This window comes from Podarcis filfolensis, assembly GCF_964270895.1.
Source record: "Podarcis filfolensis genome assembly, chromosome: 11".
Taxonomy (NCBI): Eukaryota; Metazoa; Chordata; class Lepidosauria; order Squamata; family Lacertidae; genus Podarcis; species Podarcis filfolensis.
The window spans coordinates 30,754,723-30,773,843 of NC_139613.1; the positions used below are offsets into that span (position 1 = coordinate 30,754,723).

Below are 19,121 nucleotides of genomic sequence, written 5' to 3' on the forward strand. Positions count from 1 at the left end.
GGGATCCATGAACTGGACACAAACAAAATGACTTCTCCAATGCAATAAATTGTGTGCTTGTGTTTATATGTATTTTTCTGGGGAGCAGGTCAATAGCTTTCATCAGATTCTCTGGAGCCTGTGACCCAAAAAAGGCAAAGAACCGTTGGTCTAGGGCAACCACATAGATTGCATTGCAACTCTATAATGTTCCACTGGCTGACCACACTGATGCCTGTGGTTCTCCAAAAGAAACCCTGTAAACCAACCTTCCAACACCTAGAGAGCAGAAGCTATGCAATCTTGGCAAAGTGATTACTCTTCAATACTTTAGGTATGTACGTTTTGTTAAATATGGAGGCAGGGAGCTCCCTAAATCCAGTCTTGGTGCCTGAGCTTTAGAACTTCTCCCTTCTACCGAATACAGAGTGTTGGGAGCTTCCTTCAACCATATATAGCAAAACTTACATATACAAATTATAAAAATCTAAATATAAGATATACTACCTCATCAAAGTCCAAAGCTTTCGTTAAAAAAAAAATCAGATGGAAATGCTATCATAGCTGTCAGCTTAATGACTGGTGTAACTCAACTCACTGCCATGGATATTAATCAGGTCTAACTTTGGAAGTTTTTTATTATTTCCGTATTTCCAAGAAGTTACCATCCTTTTCTTTACCAAAGATACCAACTTTAGTAGATTAGCTTAAGTTCACAGAAATGAGAGTGGCCCACTGTAGGTACCTAGAATATTGTCCTTAGATATTGGTTCTGAATGGATTCAAAGTAACTGAAACCAGGTTTTGAGTATAAAATTTTAAGACATTCAAACGTGATTTATGGTGAATCTAATCACCACTGTATTACCTTCTAAAAAGTACTGTTTGGAATTGCACACATTCAAGTATGTTAAAGGCTTAAATACATTTTGCCAAATAAAATTAGCATAATATCCTTTTAGATTGTACAAATGCTTAGCTACATTTTACACACTTGTGTCTACAAACGCAATCCAGTAACATGCAAATTTAACATGTAATCACATGGCTAGATCGTAGCAATGTAGAGAAAAGGGGGAAGATCTTGTAAATCCATAATCTTTAATTCAATAAACAGATGACTGACCTAATGATCACTGCATAACACCATTTCTACTTATTGCCAGACTTAACTATTTTAGAGAACGTCGTCATGGAAACAATTTTATCTTCAAGCTATGTGTTATATGTTCAATCTATTATATTTTTTACCATATTTCCTATGATAACATACATAAAGCCTCTACTAGAGATCAGAGCAAGTAGCTACTTTTTTAAATGAAGAGAACAGTGGCGCTAATAGCAAGAACTCATGAGAAAGAATAAAAAAGTGCCACATCATCAAGAATTTGGATGAAGCAAGCTGTATAATTCGAAGCACTTAAACTTGGAAAAATATCAAACAAATGTCAAAGTCAAATCGCAAGAGGACAGAATTCGCATACAGAGAATGGACTTAGGTCTTGCCAAGTGGATCCCATGATCCACTTCAAGTGGATCCAGGAGCCCTCATTAGTTCTTAGGAGCAGTTCCATTTTTCTTTTAGGAACACTTTTGCTGTCCTGGGATCCTTCTCAGAAGAGAATGTGCTTACAACATGCTCATCCTATTTTCCATTGTCTACCTGGCTCTGTGCCTAGAATGAGAGACACGTTTGCTTCGTTTTTAATTATACTTATGAGGGCTCAAATTATTTACTACTTCGTGTCTGGAGGAGGCTCTTGCTGTGACATGAGAAGGTTTCAGAACTGTAGGCATAAATACTTTACACATTGTGCTACAGATCACTAGGTATAATTAAAGTAGGAGGCAACAGGGTGGGAGTGGGAAGTGTAACTCAATTGACCAGAGGCATGTAGAATTCCCATCCTTAGGATCTTTCAATCATTCCTTTGTTTGATGGCTAACAGAACTTGATGAAGTCCAAGTTACTTTAAAATACAAAAATTAATTAATCTGTTTGTAGCACATTAAAAGTAAGATATTTAAGTAATTAATATTTAGTACAGACTTTTATTACAATTATTTTCAAGTTACTGGACAAACAGAAACTGCATTGCACCTACAGATGTATAACCTAAGTATAAAAAATAAGGCAGTCTACCCAGTTTCAAATAATGAGTCATAATGAACAAATTTAGGACAGGACCTAAAAGAGCCAAAGTGTAGCTACAATTGAGAAAAAATGCATGTTACAATGCACTGCAATAAATTTGGTATGTATCACTAATACACTTTGTGCTGCCCCTATGTGCGATGGTTTTATTTTTCATGCATTTCTCTTGGCTCGCTTCTTCAAACTGAAGCTCTCCTTTGGAACCACGGTTTCAACAGTTCCAAGTCCAGCAATTGTGCAGACGAAATCCCTACAGCACGTGCGGCCTTTTTCAGCCAAGTTGTGCTTCCGAGTTAAAGCCCATCCCACTATAAACAACAACAACACCCCAACCACCTCCTGTTTCCAAACTGCCTACAGTCTCCCTGGGAAAGGGAGGGAACACGGCACAATCCTGACTCTAGTAGTCAATGGCCTTTAAAGAGAGAGAGAGAGAGAGAGAGAGAATTTATTAACTGAAAGCGCAGGCATTTTTGCAATTCGGACAGGGGATGCTTCTACATTGGAATGTTGGGTGTGTGGGTGTGTTTGCAATGGTTGATCTGCAAATTTAAACTCCAAATAGGGCTTCAGAAGTACTTGTGTGTTATATGGAGGGAAGTAACAGAACTCTCTGGGACTCCGAGTGGGGCAGGTCTCCACCGTCTGCCCTCACACAACCCTGTAATTTCTAACTGGAAAATGGCACCTGTTCCGCAGAGAGGGAGCAGGCAGCTTTTGCTGCTGAGAGCGACAGGGAAGGGCGGGCTAGGCTGAGCTGCCCCAAGCGGAGCGATGCCTCAACTTGTGGCTCAGAGCTTGAAGCTGGGCTCTTCCACTTGTCCTCGTTTGGCACCAGAATAAAATATTGGGAGGGGGGCCAGGTAAGCCCCACCCCACATAATTGATCACATGACACAGTGCGCACACACCATTTGAATGGCAATGCCCATAAACTTGGGGGGCGGCCCCCTCAAATATTTTATTGTGGGGGCTGAAGTCCCCATGGCCCCTAGGAGTTGACTCCTATGTTTGGCACTGTGGGTCCAGCGCAGATTCCCCATCCCTCGTTCCCCCAGCGGAGCTGCCTTTCTTCATCGCCTTTCTGGAGGTGATCACCCTTGCTTGGGCTGCTCTGCTCTTGCCTAGACTGGGGGCGGTGTGAGGAGGGAGAAATCCGGTGGGGAGCTGGTCCTGGTTCTGAGCTCCGGGGCTTTGCATCAGGTGGGAAGAAGGGTGAAGAAGCTGTCACTGCCCAAGTGCTGCTGTATCATGGTTCTTCACCAAGGAGGTTGACTAATTCCTGGATCCTCGCCCTCTCTTCCATTTTCCCCAGGCCAGGAGGAGGAAGATGAGAGGACACAGCTGGCTTTCCCATTGCTTCTAGCATCTGAGCTTTGCAGGTACCACTGGCCCACTGGATGAGGGCGGGGCGTGTCATGTGATGCAGGGGGCAAGTCGGCACCCCTGACACAGAAGGTAGGCTTATTTTGACTACTGTTATTGTACTGAGCCAAAACTTCTAGGAAAACCATAACCATTTTAAATTATTGAGCTCAAATACCATATTGATGAATGGCTACATGAAGGGAAAATGTATTTCTTCATTTGTGCTAATATGGGACTCTTTCTGTTCCTTCAGGAAGGCAGTTGGTGCAATTAAAAACAAACAAAAAACCTCTGAACAATATTAAACAGAAAACTGCTGAGCAACTACAACAAATAATATTGACAACACTGTTTAGGTCCCAAAAGAGTACATTTAGAAACCAAGTAACTGGAAATGAATGCTGAACTAATTCCATGGTTCATCAAACATTTGCAGTAATATGTTGATTCTAGTATAGTTACAGGCAGTGCATCTGAATGCCCGGCAAGTCAGGATTAAAAATTCAAGCAGAGGTCTTGCAGAGTCAGAAATGGAAGCTGTTCTCTGAAGCAGGAACAGCCATCAATGTCCCTCCTACGTACGGTACCATACAAGTAACAAAAATTAAAGGCTATTTTTCCTTAAGGTGACTTGAATATTTAATTATTTTAGACAATTCCCTCATGGCTACCAAATCCAGAGACAACTAGAAAGAAATATTTTTTATCCATTCATATTTCTATCTAGATTTTTAAAGGATCATTCTGGACAACTGAAAATTAGTTACCAATATCCAATACTCTGCAGTAGCTCAGAGTCACAAACAATCAGCTATTGAGCTGTATATCTCTGCCTCTTCCCCCACCCCTAATCATACAGGTTCTGGTATCTCCGAGACTTGAATCCAAATTGTTAATTTTTTTACCTCTCTGTTCTACTTAATGCTAGACAGATCTGAGGATCTGATATGAACAGACCACAACAAACAGTCATTATTTGAAAGTGGTTTTTTAAAAAGAGGCCTTGATATTTTAAAATACTCAAAACAGACAATGGATATTGAGTTTTAAAGCCAATAAGATGCAATGCATATGCCCATTTGCAACAGCCATTATTTTCTGAATCACATTCTGTACCGTAATTTTCGCTCCATAACACACAGTTTTTTCCTCCTAGAAAGTAAGGGGAAATGTCTGTGCGTGTTATGGAGCAAATGCCTACGGATGGCGGGGGAATCTGCTGCAGTCGTGAGCAGTCCGTGGCTCGCTTTGAAACAGCAAAGCGGGTGTAAGCGGCTCCTGTCAGCGAGCCGAGCCGGGGAGGAGGGAGAGGAGCAGGGGTTGGCTGCTTTAAAACAACCCAGTGGTCTTTGTCCCTGCCTGAAGTTTTTTGCTGTCCGATTTTGGATTAGCCACTGTAGGGGCTGTGTATGTGTGTGCTTGAGCTATCGTTCTCCTCCTCCTGCTTCCCGTTCACTCCCCCAGCGCCCCTGCGACTTCCAGCGCCCCTGCGACTTTAGGGCCGGTTCTCTGTGTTTGTGTGTGTGTGTTTTGACCTCACTGTGCTTGTTGGGGGAGAGTGTTGGTCGCAATTTTTCTTGATTTGTCTCAGAGTGGTTACTATCGTGGTTTCCTTTGTTTGTCTTAGCGCGTTGCTTTTAATTATCTTTAAGTGTGAGTGTGAGCGTTTCTCCACACACCCCACGCGTGCTCCTTGTCCCTTGAGTGCTTTTCCTTCCCTCCCCACTTAAAACGTGGTTACAAAGCACAGATCCACATGGATCCTCAGGATTTTTGCACTGGGTCACCCCAAATTCACCATCAGATCACATAGCATGTCCATGGCTACAGCCTGCACCCAAAAACACACACGCACCCACTGTTTCATGGGGCCGCAATGGCGCAAAAACGTGGTCATAAAGCATGGATCCACATGGATCCTCAGGATTTTTGCACTGGGCTACCCCAAACTCAACGTCAGATCACATGTCTGTGGCCACAGCATGAACCACAAAAATAATACATCCACTGTTTCATTTAGAAATTTTTTTTCTTGTTTTCCTCCTCTAAAAACTACGTGCATGTTATGGTCAGGTGCATGTTATAGAGCGAAAAATACGGTAATTGTTCACAGTTCTGAAATTGTAAGGAAATTGTTTTTGTGGCATATGTGCAACTGCCAGTTGTGTGCTCATTTGTCAAAGAAAGGAGGATGTACTAACTACTGCATTTACTGGCCCTGTGGCCATATAATAAAAGTTGCTGTTGTTTCTACAAGCCACTGCACAGGATTAAATCTACTGCAGCATGCTTCTACCAATTTAGGCTTCCCCTCATCACAGTGTGAGCTTGAGTCCAGATTGTCTATGAGCTCAGGCTCTCCCTTTTACCTCCAGTGCAGTCCAAGCCCTCCCAACCACCGTCCCAGCCCAGATGGGGACATCAGTTTGCAGCCTTACTGCAGGAATGTTAGGGATCTCTTTTAGTCTCTTCCAGATGCTTCAAGACTGTGGAATATGGGGAAGAACATGATAACACCCGCACCAGGAGAAGCAAAGGAGGAGAGATTGCAGGGAAAAACTAAGCAATTTTCACTTGCTTCTGTTATTTGATCCAAAAAGCCAGAGACGTACTGCTCCAGCAACACCACTGGATTTAATTGAGAGAGAGAAGAGCACTGTCAAGTGACAGCAGTTATCAAGCAAAGACTAATAGCCACCTTAAGTTACAGGGTTAGGAGCAAAAGAATTTCCCAGGTAGATAAAATGTAAGGAATAAGTAGCCATTTCTCTCAACTCTAAACCACACAAAGGAAACAAACTATAAGACAAAGAAGCACCCACTGTAGTGTACAAGGATTTAAAAACAAAACACTAGGCATTTAAGAAAAAAGTATCCAGTTTTGTTTACATGCTCAATATCCAAGTAAATCAAGGCAAACTACCACATGGGTGTCTGACTTATAAACTGCAAACGTCTAATTTTATACTAATGTGAAAAGCACATTTCTGCTCCAAAAGAGGTCGGCGGGTGGAGGTGGGATCTAAATTCACATTAAATTACAAGCTTGTCCTACGGGGTCAGACAGCTATGAATACGCAATTCCTCTTGGTTTCATGCAGCATCTCCAGAAAATGTTTTGCTTCCAAACAGCAGAAACCACGTTTTGCAGCACATCAGTTCATGGAGTTTACACCGCTTAAAATATTTTAACACATTAATACAGTGGTACCTTGGGTTACCGACACTTCAGGTTACAAACTCCGCTAACCAGGAAGTAGTCGCTCCAGATTAAGAACTTTGCCCCAGGATAAGAACGGAAATCATTCACCAGCGGCACGGCAGCAGCAGGAGGCCCCATTAGCAAAAGCACGCCTCAAGTTAAGAACGGTTTCAGGTTAAGAATGGACCTCCGGAACAAATTATGTTCTTAACCCAAGGTACTATTGTATGTGAATAATGATTATATGGAACACCTGCCCCACTACAGAAATTGTATACTACACAGAATTGCTTCAGATTTATTTCAAACTATAAAAATCTGACATCTTGCAGAAGCATGCATCTTATTTTCAAGAAAGTACTGGCTTAATTTTACTTAACATGCTTATATTTGCTATAATATATTTATGTTAATTTTTGAGTAGATGCAGATTTTTAATTTCTCATGATTAACACTATTATTGGGATATTGACACTGACATCATGTAAGGAAATAAACTGGAAAAATGCAAGGAAGCACCAGGTGCACAGACAAATACATGCAAGGTATAAACTAATATGTACCCAATGAATTACAAGATGGATATATGGACCCCGCTTTTGATGTATAAACAATCAGCTAGCCAGGACTATGCAGAGTAGGGTACTAGGTAATTGAGAGCTTTAAGAAACTGCAGAACATACCAGGGAGTCATGCCCCTCTATTTCTTACTGAAAATGGGTGGCCTGGTCTGGAAATTGGGAGGGGGGGTTGAGTGCCTTAAGCGAAACATGCTAGATTTTGCTGGCGGGGGGGTTAGCTGGATGAATTTTGTAAGACTGATTTGATATTGCTGTGAAACCAACGATGCCTGTATGCTTGCTTCGACCCTGCCACCGAACTATTTGTACTTATTATTTATTGAATTTGTACACAACTCTATACCCGGAGGTCTCGACTTTGTAACCAGAGCTGTAAACTATAACACTAAGTCTCCAATCCTGTCTTCTAACAAAACTCACTCTGTAAAGGCTACCTTTACAGTGGTTTTACACTGCCTGGAAAACACAGAACACAAGTTGGAGATTTCTCATTAATACGCATAAGGTAACTTGAATAAGGAATCTTATATGTGAATTAGGAACATAGGCAGCTGTCTTATACTGAACAAGGCCATTGCTTCATCTAACTCAGCACTGTCTACATTTGGGGTCTCAGGCAGGGTTCTGTCCCAGCTCAACCTGGAGATATCAGGAATTGAAGCAGGGACATTCTGTATGCAAAGCAGATGTTCTACACCACTAAGATATGGACCTTCCCTAAGCTTTTCTCATACATTTTTATAGTATTAATTTAAACTTTTTCCCACAGATTACTGTCCCATACCAGTTCAGGTTACATACACATTAGGGCACTTGATTAGCTAAGAAACAAATAGGCAGCATGTTTAGATTTGGGGGGAGGGGACTCTGTGATTTCATGCTGCTGCCAAGACTACCCTTTGGCAGTTTTCTTTTCAGACATAACCCACTTCCAGCACATTTTTAAAATTTGTATTGAAGTCAGCATCCACTTATCCAAACATGCAACCTGTTAATAAAGCAGAGATACTCCTTTGCAGTCACCCAGGAGTATGCAAATGTGGAGAGCAACCTAACCAAAGTTAAGCACTGTAAAATGATCTCATGTCTGTACAAAAAATCCAAAAGGACTTAGATCACGGCTAGATCACGTCCTTTATATTTATGATTTATTGCTAACCTACAAGAATTAGGGAAATGCTGACAAATGAAAAAGTGAACTGGTGAAGCCAGAGTGTGGCTTGTGTCAGCCAAACCCAGGCTCATGGCTTGTTTCACTCCAAAACAGCCCACAAGCAACAAACCAAGAACAGGGAAGAGGCACTGTGGGAACTGCTGAGAAGTGTGTGCCATCATGCTACTTATTCACATGAAACTATGGTTTGTTTTCAAATATGTTTAATGTGACATGTGACCCAGACCATTCGTGGGTAAAGCCTGGTCCTATAAAGCGCAGATTCTTCAGTAAACACATATTGATACAGCTCCCCCCCCCCCATTGAGTCAACAGCACAGTAGACTCTTTCAGAAGATAATGGCCCAGCTTGGACATTTTGCTAAACCATATTTTAGCATGATGAGAACTAAGTGCAAGAATCTGCTGAGAGCAGTTATCCAGAGTTTCGCAGTATGTTGTGTGGATGACACACAGCTCCACTTCTCTCTTACATCTGCAGGTGTGGCAGTGCATGTGCTGGACTTCACCCACTCATGGCCTGGCTGACATGTCACTATGGCAGGGGTGGATCTAGGGGAGTGCGAGCCATTTACCTGCACGGGGAGCCGAACCAAGAATGGTTCAGCACCTCAACAGTGATGTGGAACGGAGAGCAGGGAGGGCACCAAATTTTGGAGTCATATGGGGCACCGCTGAATTTGAAAGCCCAAAGTCTGCGACTGCACTATAGTTTAGCGTGCCATCTGAAAGTGGCTATTACCATGGCTAGTACAGGAAGCAGAGAAGAGGAGTACAAGGCATGAAAAAATTTGTTTTGGAAATTAGTATTTAGTTTATACAATTAACTAATCCTTTTAATGATCAAATCCTCCAACTTTGAACATATAAACTATATCAAATCAGTATTTATATTTTCTACGCATTATCACAGTTGAAACCAATTTACAACATGACAGTGACATTTTCAGAGATAAAGAAAAGCCTAAGCATACTTGCTTACAACCACACCGATCAAAATGATGATATTTTACTTTAATAATATATTCTAGACTACCACCAAGTCTAAGATAAAGCAATCACCCAACAGCCTCATCTTAAAGCTAGGGGGCAATATCCTGAGGGTATCTTGCGCTGAAGTCCTGTTTCCTAGCTTCCATCCATTTAAAAACATCCATTTAAAAACTACGCTCAAGTTGCTAGCTAGTAGCACCCAAACCATTTCTTAAAGCTTGCATAAGTAGACCACTAACAGATTTGCATATGCTTCTATCTATTGATTTTGGCTTTTCTCCATGAACTATTTTTTCCTCGTTAGTTACCTTCAGACAATAGTGATGTTGGTTAATAATTATAGCCTTAGATAATTTTGCTCTTGCCTACAGATCTGCTCTTGCTTACGCTTCCCACTCTTCTCTACCGATGCCAAACATATTCAATTTAGGAAGGTATGACTACTTTGACTTTAACCATAGGGCTGATATCTGGAAGGTTTTTGTAAGGATGAACCCTTGCTAACCTACATAAAATAAACTCTTTCACAGCAACGGTAAGTTTTCCTTCCTCTATGTATCACAGGAACTGAAGAACTTGGCAAAATAAACCTCTCCTAAATGCTGGGAAAGTGCGACATACATTGCAGATTCTACCTGTGAACAAACCAACAGGCAAAACAGAGTCAATAAGCATAAAACTTACATAGTCATGAAAGGCTTTAGCTTCACTTGAGTGTTCACATGTTTCACGTCTTTCTGGAGCTGCGCAATAGAGATCCCAAAACACACTAAAAATGGGGGGGGACGACACAAAAATGCATTGTAACACTTTACATGTATTTCAGGTGTATGATCCCAAACATATGCACAAATTATTATGGTAATTACAGTACTGATTACCATCTCTCTTCATGCTTTCCGACTATGTTTTGTGCAGCATCAGCATTTTGGCATTACAAACTGCTGAAGTTCTGCAAACTTAAGAGCACTAAAGTCTAAACTGACTATTACACAGACTAAACAACATCTATACATTTTACTTATTATTTTGGTATGCTGTATGAAGAATATCCAAATTATATATTTTGTGATTTAAGCATGAAGAAAAGATTTAAAAACTCTCGTGGATAACAAGAAAATCTAACAACAGGTGAAGTTGTTTTTGCTGCTTTTTTTAGGAGCACCTATTCTAAAAGCAAACAATCAATCCAGAGCTTAAAACAACATCAGAAAAAGCTTTAAATACATTTAAAAGCTCATGAACAATTTTCTAGCCTGAGCCTCCAGGGTGCAGCATGTATTCTCTTGCAAAACTTTCATATAAGGGACAGAAAGGGAGAAGAGTGAGCTGGAGAGCAGGACTGATAAAAATCTATTACTTTGCTCCAGTGTTAATTTACATTGTAAATATTACAGATTGTAAACATTTAAAATTATGTTTTTATTTAAAAAAATAAAATAAAAGGAGGACTATGTAAACCAAGCTAACATACAGTATACAAATGCATGCAATTATTTTACATTCTGCAGAGTTAAAGGAAACACAGTCTGATCGCTTCCATCAGAAACAGGGCCAAGGCCTCTGGGAGCAGGTCCATGCAGGGCTCATCAGGCCTGGGGCAGGAGTCTTGCTAAAAGAAAGTTATAAACTAAAACAGAAAACAGCCGTTCCCAGGTGGGGCCCGGAGCCAGCCTAGCCCTCCAAGGCTTGGGGCAAGTGTATCCGGCTGCCTGTCCCCTCACCCTAGGCCTCTGCATGGACCTGTCTTGGAAGTTGCTCCCCCTGCCTTCCAGGGAGAACATCATGGCAAGGGGGAGACCTACTCGAGCCCAGCCAGCAGACAGAGAACGAGCAGCTGCAGGGGCCTTCCTCAACCTCCCACTCAGAAAAAGACACTCTGCAAGTTACCCTTGGACTTCAGAAGTGTGCAAACAACTAGCAACCAAGTAAAGGTTGGTTTTTTCTAGCTTGGGGGTGCAGGTGGGGAAACCCAGAGAAAGAGACAACATATTGGAAAACCTGAACATTACTCTTTCCGAAAAAGAAATTAACAGTAGATTCTAGTTATTTTTAATAAAAATAAGATTTTGTTCATTAACACTTTAATAAACACGAAACAAACAAAGTAGTCTTTTTAAAAACTTGAAATACTTACCACCACCAAGAGTGTAAGAATCCCGGGGGCTCGCCCAATGTGATATTTTTTTCCCATCTTATCTAAAACCAGCATAAGTAGTGATTAGAATTTCTTTTTATCTAGACAAAATATAAACAACAGAATACAGCAAAATTCCCCCAATTAATCAAAAATTCTGAGACAAATAGGCTGGTCTTCACCTGGTGCCAAAAAGCTTATAATGTTGGCACCAGTTGTGCCTCCTTAGGGAGGGCATCACTGCAGAAAAGGCCCTCTTCTTTGTGAAAGCCCAATGCACCTCTACTAAAGAGGCTCTTTGGAGAACAGCCTCTACAGGTAATCTTAAGGCACTATTATGCATTGTACAAAATATGGTTTCCTTTTGTTTGTTTTGTACCTACTAGTGATCAATGACATTGCAAGAACAAGAGATTCTCAATAACCTATCTACCCACCTTCTCCACGCTAGTCATTATCAGTCACCTGAAGCTTGAATTAAAGACCAAACCTCACCCGAACCACGAAATGAATGAGGAAAGCCAAAGCTGGAAATAACAACATCCTGCTGATCACACAGATTAGCCACCTTTCTTCTTACTGTAGTATATCTTAGTTAAAAAGGCCTCTTTCCCTTCTGACTAGAAGCAGATACATTTTTCTTCTAGCAAAAAGATCCACATGCTGAAGTTCACGGTCCCTAGCTTAAACTCACTGCCAATTTGTCTCTTTCATGGTACTGGTATTTGGGGATAATTTATTGAAACCATTGCTGCTCTATAATATATTTTTCTGTCTGCTATGCTGGATAGCCACATTATTGAAAAGAAAATATTGAAAGATGTGGCTTAAATATACACCTTACACACAAAAAAATCATTCTCCATTATCCTTAAAATAACATCTATATTCAATGTTTTAATAAAATTCAAGTTCAATTAAGCAATAGAAAGATGAATCAGCTGACAGCCGAAAGTACTATGGATAATTTTCTAAAAGTTTACTGAAAGGTGCCAAAACAGACACCTGCAAAAGGTCTATTGTTCCCAATGGCCAATGATATCAAGTATCAGGTAAAGGAAATTTGCACTCCAATAAATGAAGCAAAATGCCGCTATCCTTCAAAATTTACACTTCTCTTAATTTTGTGGTGCAGCTTTCCAATCCAAGACTTGTACATTATTTTCAATAATATACCGGGACTTCCGGGTTGGCGCCATTGTTTAATGGCGGATCCCCTCCGAGCTCCGGAGGGAATCGGCTCCGTAGCGTCTGGGTCTGGCTGCTGCGGCGAAGCGGAGACCCTTAAAATCACAGGCGCGGATGCCTGTGAACACAGAGACTCGGCGGGCACCATTTGCGCCCCCCCAATCCGCGACGGAGCCTTTTTAAAGGCTTTGGAACGGAGGCAGGGTGGGGTGTGGTGCTGAGAGTACTCCCTCGCCTACGGAGTGAAGCCGCAAGCCATTGACAGAGAGCGCCAACTTCTTCCAAGACCGATTGGACTCTAAAACATAAACCCGTGAGTAATACGGAGATTGGAACCTTAAAAATTTTTTTTTAAATTTTGGATTTGGAACGAGCGGGAAGGGGCTAAAAAGGAAGTCCACCCCCCCCCTCTTGTAAACAATTTAAAGCAAAGGACTGGGCAGCTAAGGTCGAGAGAATTTGTTTTTGTTTTTCAATGAAAAATCTTGACTTCACGGTTTTGACACGATAAGAAGATCTACTGGAGGATAAAAAGAATTTTGGGAGTTGAAATTTCATCCCCCCCCCCCCGAGACCCGGGAACGTCCCATGAGAAAGCCTGGTGCATTGAAGATTTTGACAGCTGTCAAGTGAGCTGCTAGTCAGCTAGTTGTCAGCTGGAAAAAGAGAACATTGTTTCTGCTGTTCTTGCTGGTTTATTTGGTATAATTTGTTGAAAACAAGGAGGACTGTTACAAAATAACTGGACTTTTGGTTTCGAGCTGAAAGGAATACTAAGGAACTAAAATCCCCCTAGAGGGGTAATAGGGACACTACATCATAAAAATGGCTGGAGTACGTAAATTTCAAGCAGAATTGGACAGAGCACTCGTTCTCTTGGGAAACTTGCAAGAGGAATACAATGCTTTGTCTACAGAGGTATCATTACTACACTGGACAGTAAACAACATTTTTGAGTCTGATAAGGACTTGAAACAGGAAGCCTATTCTACTGAACAAATAAATGAAACTGAAAGTGTAGATACGATGGAGCAATATGTGGTTTTTGAAGAAAGTGAAGGAGGAGCAGGAGATTTGCAGGAGTTAAAGGAGAGCTACATTATGAGGCCTGACATGATGACAAAAAAGGACAATAAAAATTGGATGTGGAAAGCCTGGTCTGAATGGGAGTCTGGAAAATGGAGAGACCCTCTTAGGAGGAGATCTGAAGACCTGAGGATTACAAATTTGTTGAAGGGGAAAGCTGGAGCTTTGGGGACATTTGGATTTGAAAGAAACTTGAAACAAGAGTTGGAGCACCCCATAGGCTTTGCTTTTAAGGATGGAGGACCGGCTGGAAGTAACATGGATTCTGTTGGGCCGGAGCCCCTCAGAGACTTGGGGCTTAATATCAAAGACTATCAAAGAGACCGGCAGAAAGGAACTGAGAGAGATATAAGGGCCTCGGACGTGAGATCTCCAGGCTAAATAAATAACATAAAGACTGACGGTTATTGGTTGGGGACTGGAACCGGGAAAAGGGTGGGTGGAGGTTGGGAATCCAAAGGGTACATAAGGATAATTTGCTTTTTATATTTTGTTAGTGGTAAGGAAATTGGGTAAATCGTGGAAGGGAAATTTTGGTCGACTTTAGGAAAAAGGTCTAAGAATAAATAATGAGGTATAAGTATTGATGTATAATTCTAAAAAGGTAAAATTGGTTTTTTCTTTTTAAATTAATTGAAAATAAGGTTGCTAAAAATAAATTGAGGAAATGGAAAAAAGAAGTAAAATAAAATAATAGTATGTTAGAATAAATGTTTAAGTTAAGGTAAAGAAATAAGTTAAGGACTTGCTGAATTGACAATTTAAATTGGAATATAAGAAGGGGAGGTGCGAGGAGGTCTGAGAAATAAGGTTAAGAATTATAAGTAACAGAAACTTTATGTGTTTTTTCTATTTTTTCTTTTTTGTGTTTAGTTTTGAATATTATGTATTTTTGTGTTTTTTGTTTTGTTTATTTTTTGGTTTTTTGTATGTTATGTGTTTCTTGAAAATGCTAATAAATATTTTATTAAAAAAAAATATTTTCAATAATATACCTAAGGAAATGCACTATATTAGAGAAAATTCCATTCATAAATGTGTATATTAAGAGAAGCATACACAATTTTTTTTAACATTTTCATGTGGATGTTTTTTTAAATTGCCAACTGATACTGAAATGGAACAAACTGAACTGAAGGCTGAAAAAGTGAGTAACTGAAACAGACACACAAACAGACAGAGAGGACTCCAGAGGAAAAAGAAAATATTCATAGAAATAAATGGACCACTCCAATTTGGAACTGCATAATTAGTTAACTGATATGCACATATATTCATGTTGAAAACTTGTGTTATTCTGTTGTGTTACTTGTGTTATTCATGAATTTTATAAGCAGAAGCAGATAGCCATTTCCTTCAAAGGCTGAATTTTTAATAAATGTATACATTGCTTCTCTCTTCAAAAAGTCTTGAAGCAATTTACAATACTGTGAAGTTTATGCTACTGAGGGCATAGCAAGAAAAGGACAGGAAAATCTTATCTAGTTGTTAATGTGGCTATACAATACTTGAATCCTTTTTTAAAAAAATATTTTTTGCTTCAAACCAACTCATTTAAATAAGCGATGACCTGTGGCAAGTAAAGCTTGCCTCCAGGAAATGGTCCTAGTATCAAGTAAGAGGGAACAGAAGCAAGCAACAACCACACACAGCTGCTTTTTTCCAGCTGGAGAAAAATGACTGTGGCTGCTGCATGTATGTACTCTTTCACCCTCACCTTCATGGCAGTTGTCCTTAAACAGTGAAGGAGTACACACCAGACATGAGTTAGAGTGGAGTGAACTCATATAAGTAGACAAAACAACAGCTCATAATACTGTACACTGAATTCACAAGACTAGCCTGAATCCTATCCATCAAGTGAAACTGGCTATCTAGAATTCTGGAAGACATAAAAATGATAGGAAACATACCTCTGATAAAAACGTCTGCGCTGATTTTTGTGCTCCTACATGGAGCAGATATTCATATACATACAGTGCTAACCTGAAAGGGAAAAAACAACATTCACTATTGAAACAAAACTCTAAACTGCAAGATCATGCACAACTTTCTAGACTGAATGATGCATAAATCAGAAAAAGAAATGAACTAAAAAGTAGTTTGCTTAATCTACATTTCCAACTTTCCCCAACTATATATGTGAGCACCATCACAGCAAAGTTAAAAATGTTACTATACAAAAAACTGAGTCTGTCAATATTTTATTATCTTGGACATATGCCCAGTCAGCTCATAACAGTTCAGCTACTATTAATCTATATTTATCCACACACGCTATGCTTACAGTAAACAATACAATGCATCTATAATTATACCAGTACTGAACATTGCTAAACAAAATGCCTAAACATTAAATCTTCTGAATTTTTAACACTTTTCACTCCGTGTTTCAGCTTGCAACAGGAGCAACCCAGAGTTATTCAGAACTAACCAACCTGCACTCTTGTTCAGTAATGAAGCACCAGAAAAAATGGGGGTGGGGGGCAAAATATAGTGTGAGCAGAGTTCTCTCACATAGTAGAATCAGCCTCAAAAAGAAAACTCTATGTTGCACCTCCTTGGTTTCCGACTTAAAAGCTTTACCAATGTACACAGTAGTGGGTCAGCTGATTTGGCTCAGTGGCCGAGTTCATATAAAACAAAGTGTTAGAAATACAAGCTGGTATGAGCCTCAGACTCACTTGCAACACGAGAATAATAGGTTTCACTCCTGGTTTTTGCTCTAAGCTGATAGGTCCATTTGATTACAAGCCTCCCAGCAACCTGCCGTGGCCAAAGGAGAATCCCAACCTATTGTGCAGGACCAGAAGTTTGCCCTGGGCTCGGACTGCAGTCACACCAGGCCACAATCTGCGCTCACTATCATCCAAAAATAAAAAGATAAATAAATTGTCCAGTAGCACCTTAGAGACCAACTAAGTTTTTTCTTGGTATAAGCTTCCGTGTGCACTAGAAGTGCAAGTATACCAAGAACAAACTTAGTTGGTCTCTAAAGTGCTACTGGACAATTTTTTTATCTTTTTATGTATTTCGACTGCGTCAGACCAACACGGCTACCTAACTGAATCTAGATCCAAAAATAAGCAGCCCTTATGTTCAAGCCAGTTTCCCAAAATCAGACAAAACAGAAAACTGCAGTTTAGAACCAACAAGAATTAAATCTTTAAAATCTTTCCTCATGCATGAGTCCAAGTCTCCTGTTTGTTATAAGAAACCATGGTCTCTCATTACATCTGAACCAGGTTGTCGGGTATAAAGTCAATTTAGTATGCTGTTCATTAATCCTAAGGGTGTTCATTCTGAAGTAGGCTCCACTGATTCTGTTTTTTGTTTTTCCCAAAAGTGATAAAAGTTTACAACCCCACAGTGCACTATAATAATTTTTACAATTTTGCAGTCAACAAACAGGAAAAATAAATAGCATGAAGTAAGGTATATAATGTGATAGCAGAATAAATAATCATAACCATAGCCATTCGTATCAGTAAACCGAGTTATATAAAATAGAATGAATAAAAGAAATTGTGGCTAATCAATAAAGAATATTGTTGATCTTGTATCCTAGCATTCCATTAAGAAATGAACATGCTCCATTTTATTGTTTTCCCTCTCTAGCTTTTATCACAATTGTGAGTTTGCCCATATTAGCCATATTCTTATACACCACTCACTGATAAGAGGGTGGATTAATCATCTTCCATCTGTAATTAACAACTATATGGGTTACTTACCATCTGTACATCATCTGGTAGAGATTTCAGAAGAATGCATGTCCAAGTATTTACACTAAGTATGCAGTATTCTAGTTTAAGTTATAATACAGTCAACTTGCAACTTGTGTGTGGGCTGTGTTCCAGGGATAGCCTAAATCACATATAGTCAAAACAACCCCAGAACCATCCCCACCCCATGAGCATCCCTACCTTTCTTAAGTCAGCTCACTGAGCAAGCCTTGCCCCCCCTCCCCATGCAAATCAGATAGTTTTCGAGCTCTGGGAGGCAAGTTCTCACGGGGCCATTCAAGATCTCATGAGAGTGTACCAGAGCCTAGAAAGCAAGGCGGAGAGCTTAAAAGCTCTTTCTGCACTGGGAGAACTTGACATGGAAAGAGCTTTAAAGCTCTCCACTTTGTGAGCGCTTAATTTGTGCAATTTCAGCCACCAAGCACGTAAAGCTGATATCGTGCAAGTTAAATGTGCATAAGTTGGGGGTCGACTGTATGTCGACCAGATTATTACAAGCTGCATACTCTTTTCCATTGGGGTGGGGGGGGGAGGAATTGCTATGAAACAAGATTTCTGATCCTAATAGATGTACCTTAGCTTACTTCATTCTACATAGGCACTTTGAATGAGTAAGGAACAATCTACAAAAGGAAATTAGGCCTGATGAAAACGTTGACATCTTTCCTTGGCAGAATGTCATTTATCCCTATTCACAACTTCTTGGCAGATATCAAGGAATCTGTTTTTCCTTTAACATGGCGGTGCACGTCTTAACTTGTCATGGAATGAAGTAACTGAATTATAGTCAGAGGGTAAACTGCAGACAGGTAACATACATTATAGGGCTAAAATGGAATTTAAAAGACCACACAAGGGTGGCACTTGACAAGCATTGTTGCTTCCTAGGCTGATAAAAGGAAATACCAGCACAGTTTTAGCATTTTTTGAATTTAAAGTGTCACAGGGGAAAGCAAGACAAAAGTTCTTGCCTGATGAAATGATGTGCAGTTAAAGTAGCCAAATAAAAGACACACACAATCGTTACCCTATTAAGAATGATCTGGGAGGAAAAAGACTAAAAGTAAAAAGTATTTCTGCTGATTTTTACAGCAATCAGACGAACCAGGGTGAAAAGGTGTTGCAGGACATGGGAGAGATTTCTGGGGAAGGAAAGGTTAAAAAGTGCCTTCTTCCCTGGCAAAAAGTTCCAAAATGTTAAGCTACAAAATGTTTTAAACTTCTGGTTTTATCCATTTTTAAAGGGCAGGCTCAACCTAATGAACCCCATCAGCGGAAGCCCTCTGCAAGGAGCAAAATGGCCTTTTCTCCTCCTAAGCCCCCAAAATTGGTTCTGGGGGTATCAGGAGAACCCACAGAACAGCACAAAAGAGGAGGGAGATCAATCCACCTGTCAAGCTGATGGCTTGCGCAGATGGAAAATTTGTAATAGCACAATGCTGAATACTGGTATATGAAGTTACTGAATAAATACAAAAGTAACTTAGTGTCCACAAATAGTTTCTTGTTTGT

General features: G+C 40.1%; 1 protein-coding gene across 10 annotated transcripts in view; it reads right to left on the bottom strand.

The window, feature by feature from the left end:
• Positions 1-19,121, bottom strand: part of SSBP2 (single stranded DNA binding protein 2) — a 118,878-nt gene that overhangs the window by 65,644 nt on the left and 34,113 nt on the right. For all 10 annotated transcript variants that reach the window (XM_083577430.1, XM_083577435.1, XM_083577432.1 and 7 more), the window contains 3 exons: positions 15,777-15,849; positions 11,590-11,651; positions 10,137-10,221 (listed from right to left, as the gene is read on the bottom strand). In XM_083577430.1, the coding sequence (XP_083433556.1) occupies positions 10,137-10,221; positions 11,590-11,651; positions 15,777-15,849 (220 nt within the window). The remainder of the gene's footprint in view (positions 1-10,136; positions 10,222-11,589; positions 11,652-15,776; positions 15,850-19,121) is intronic.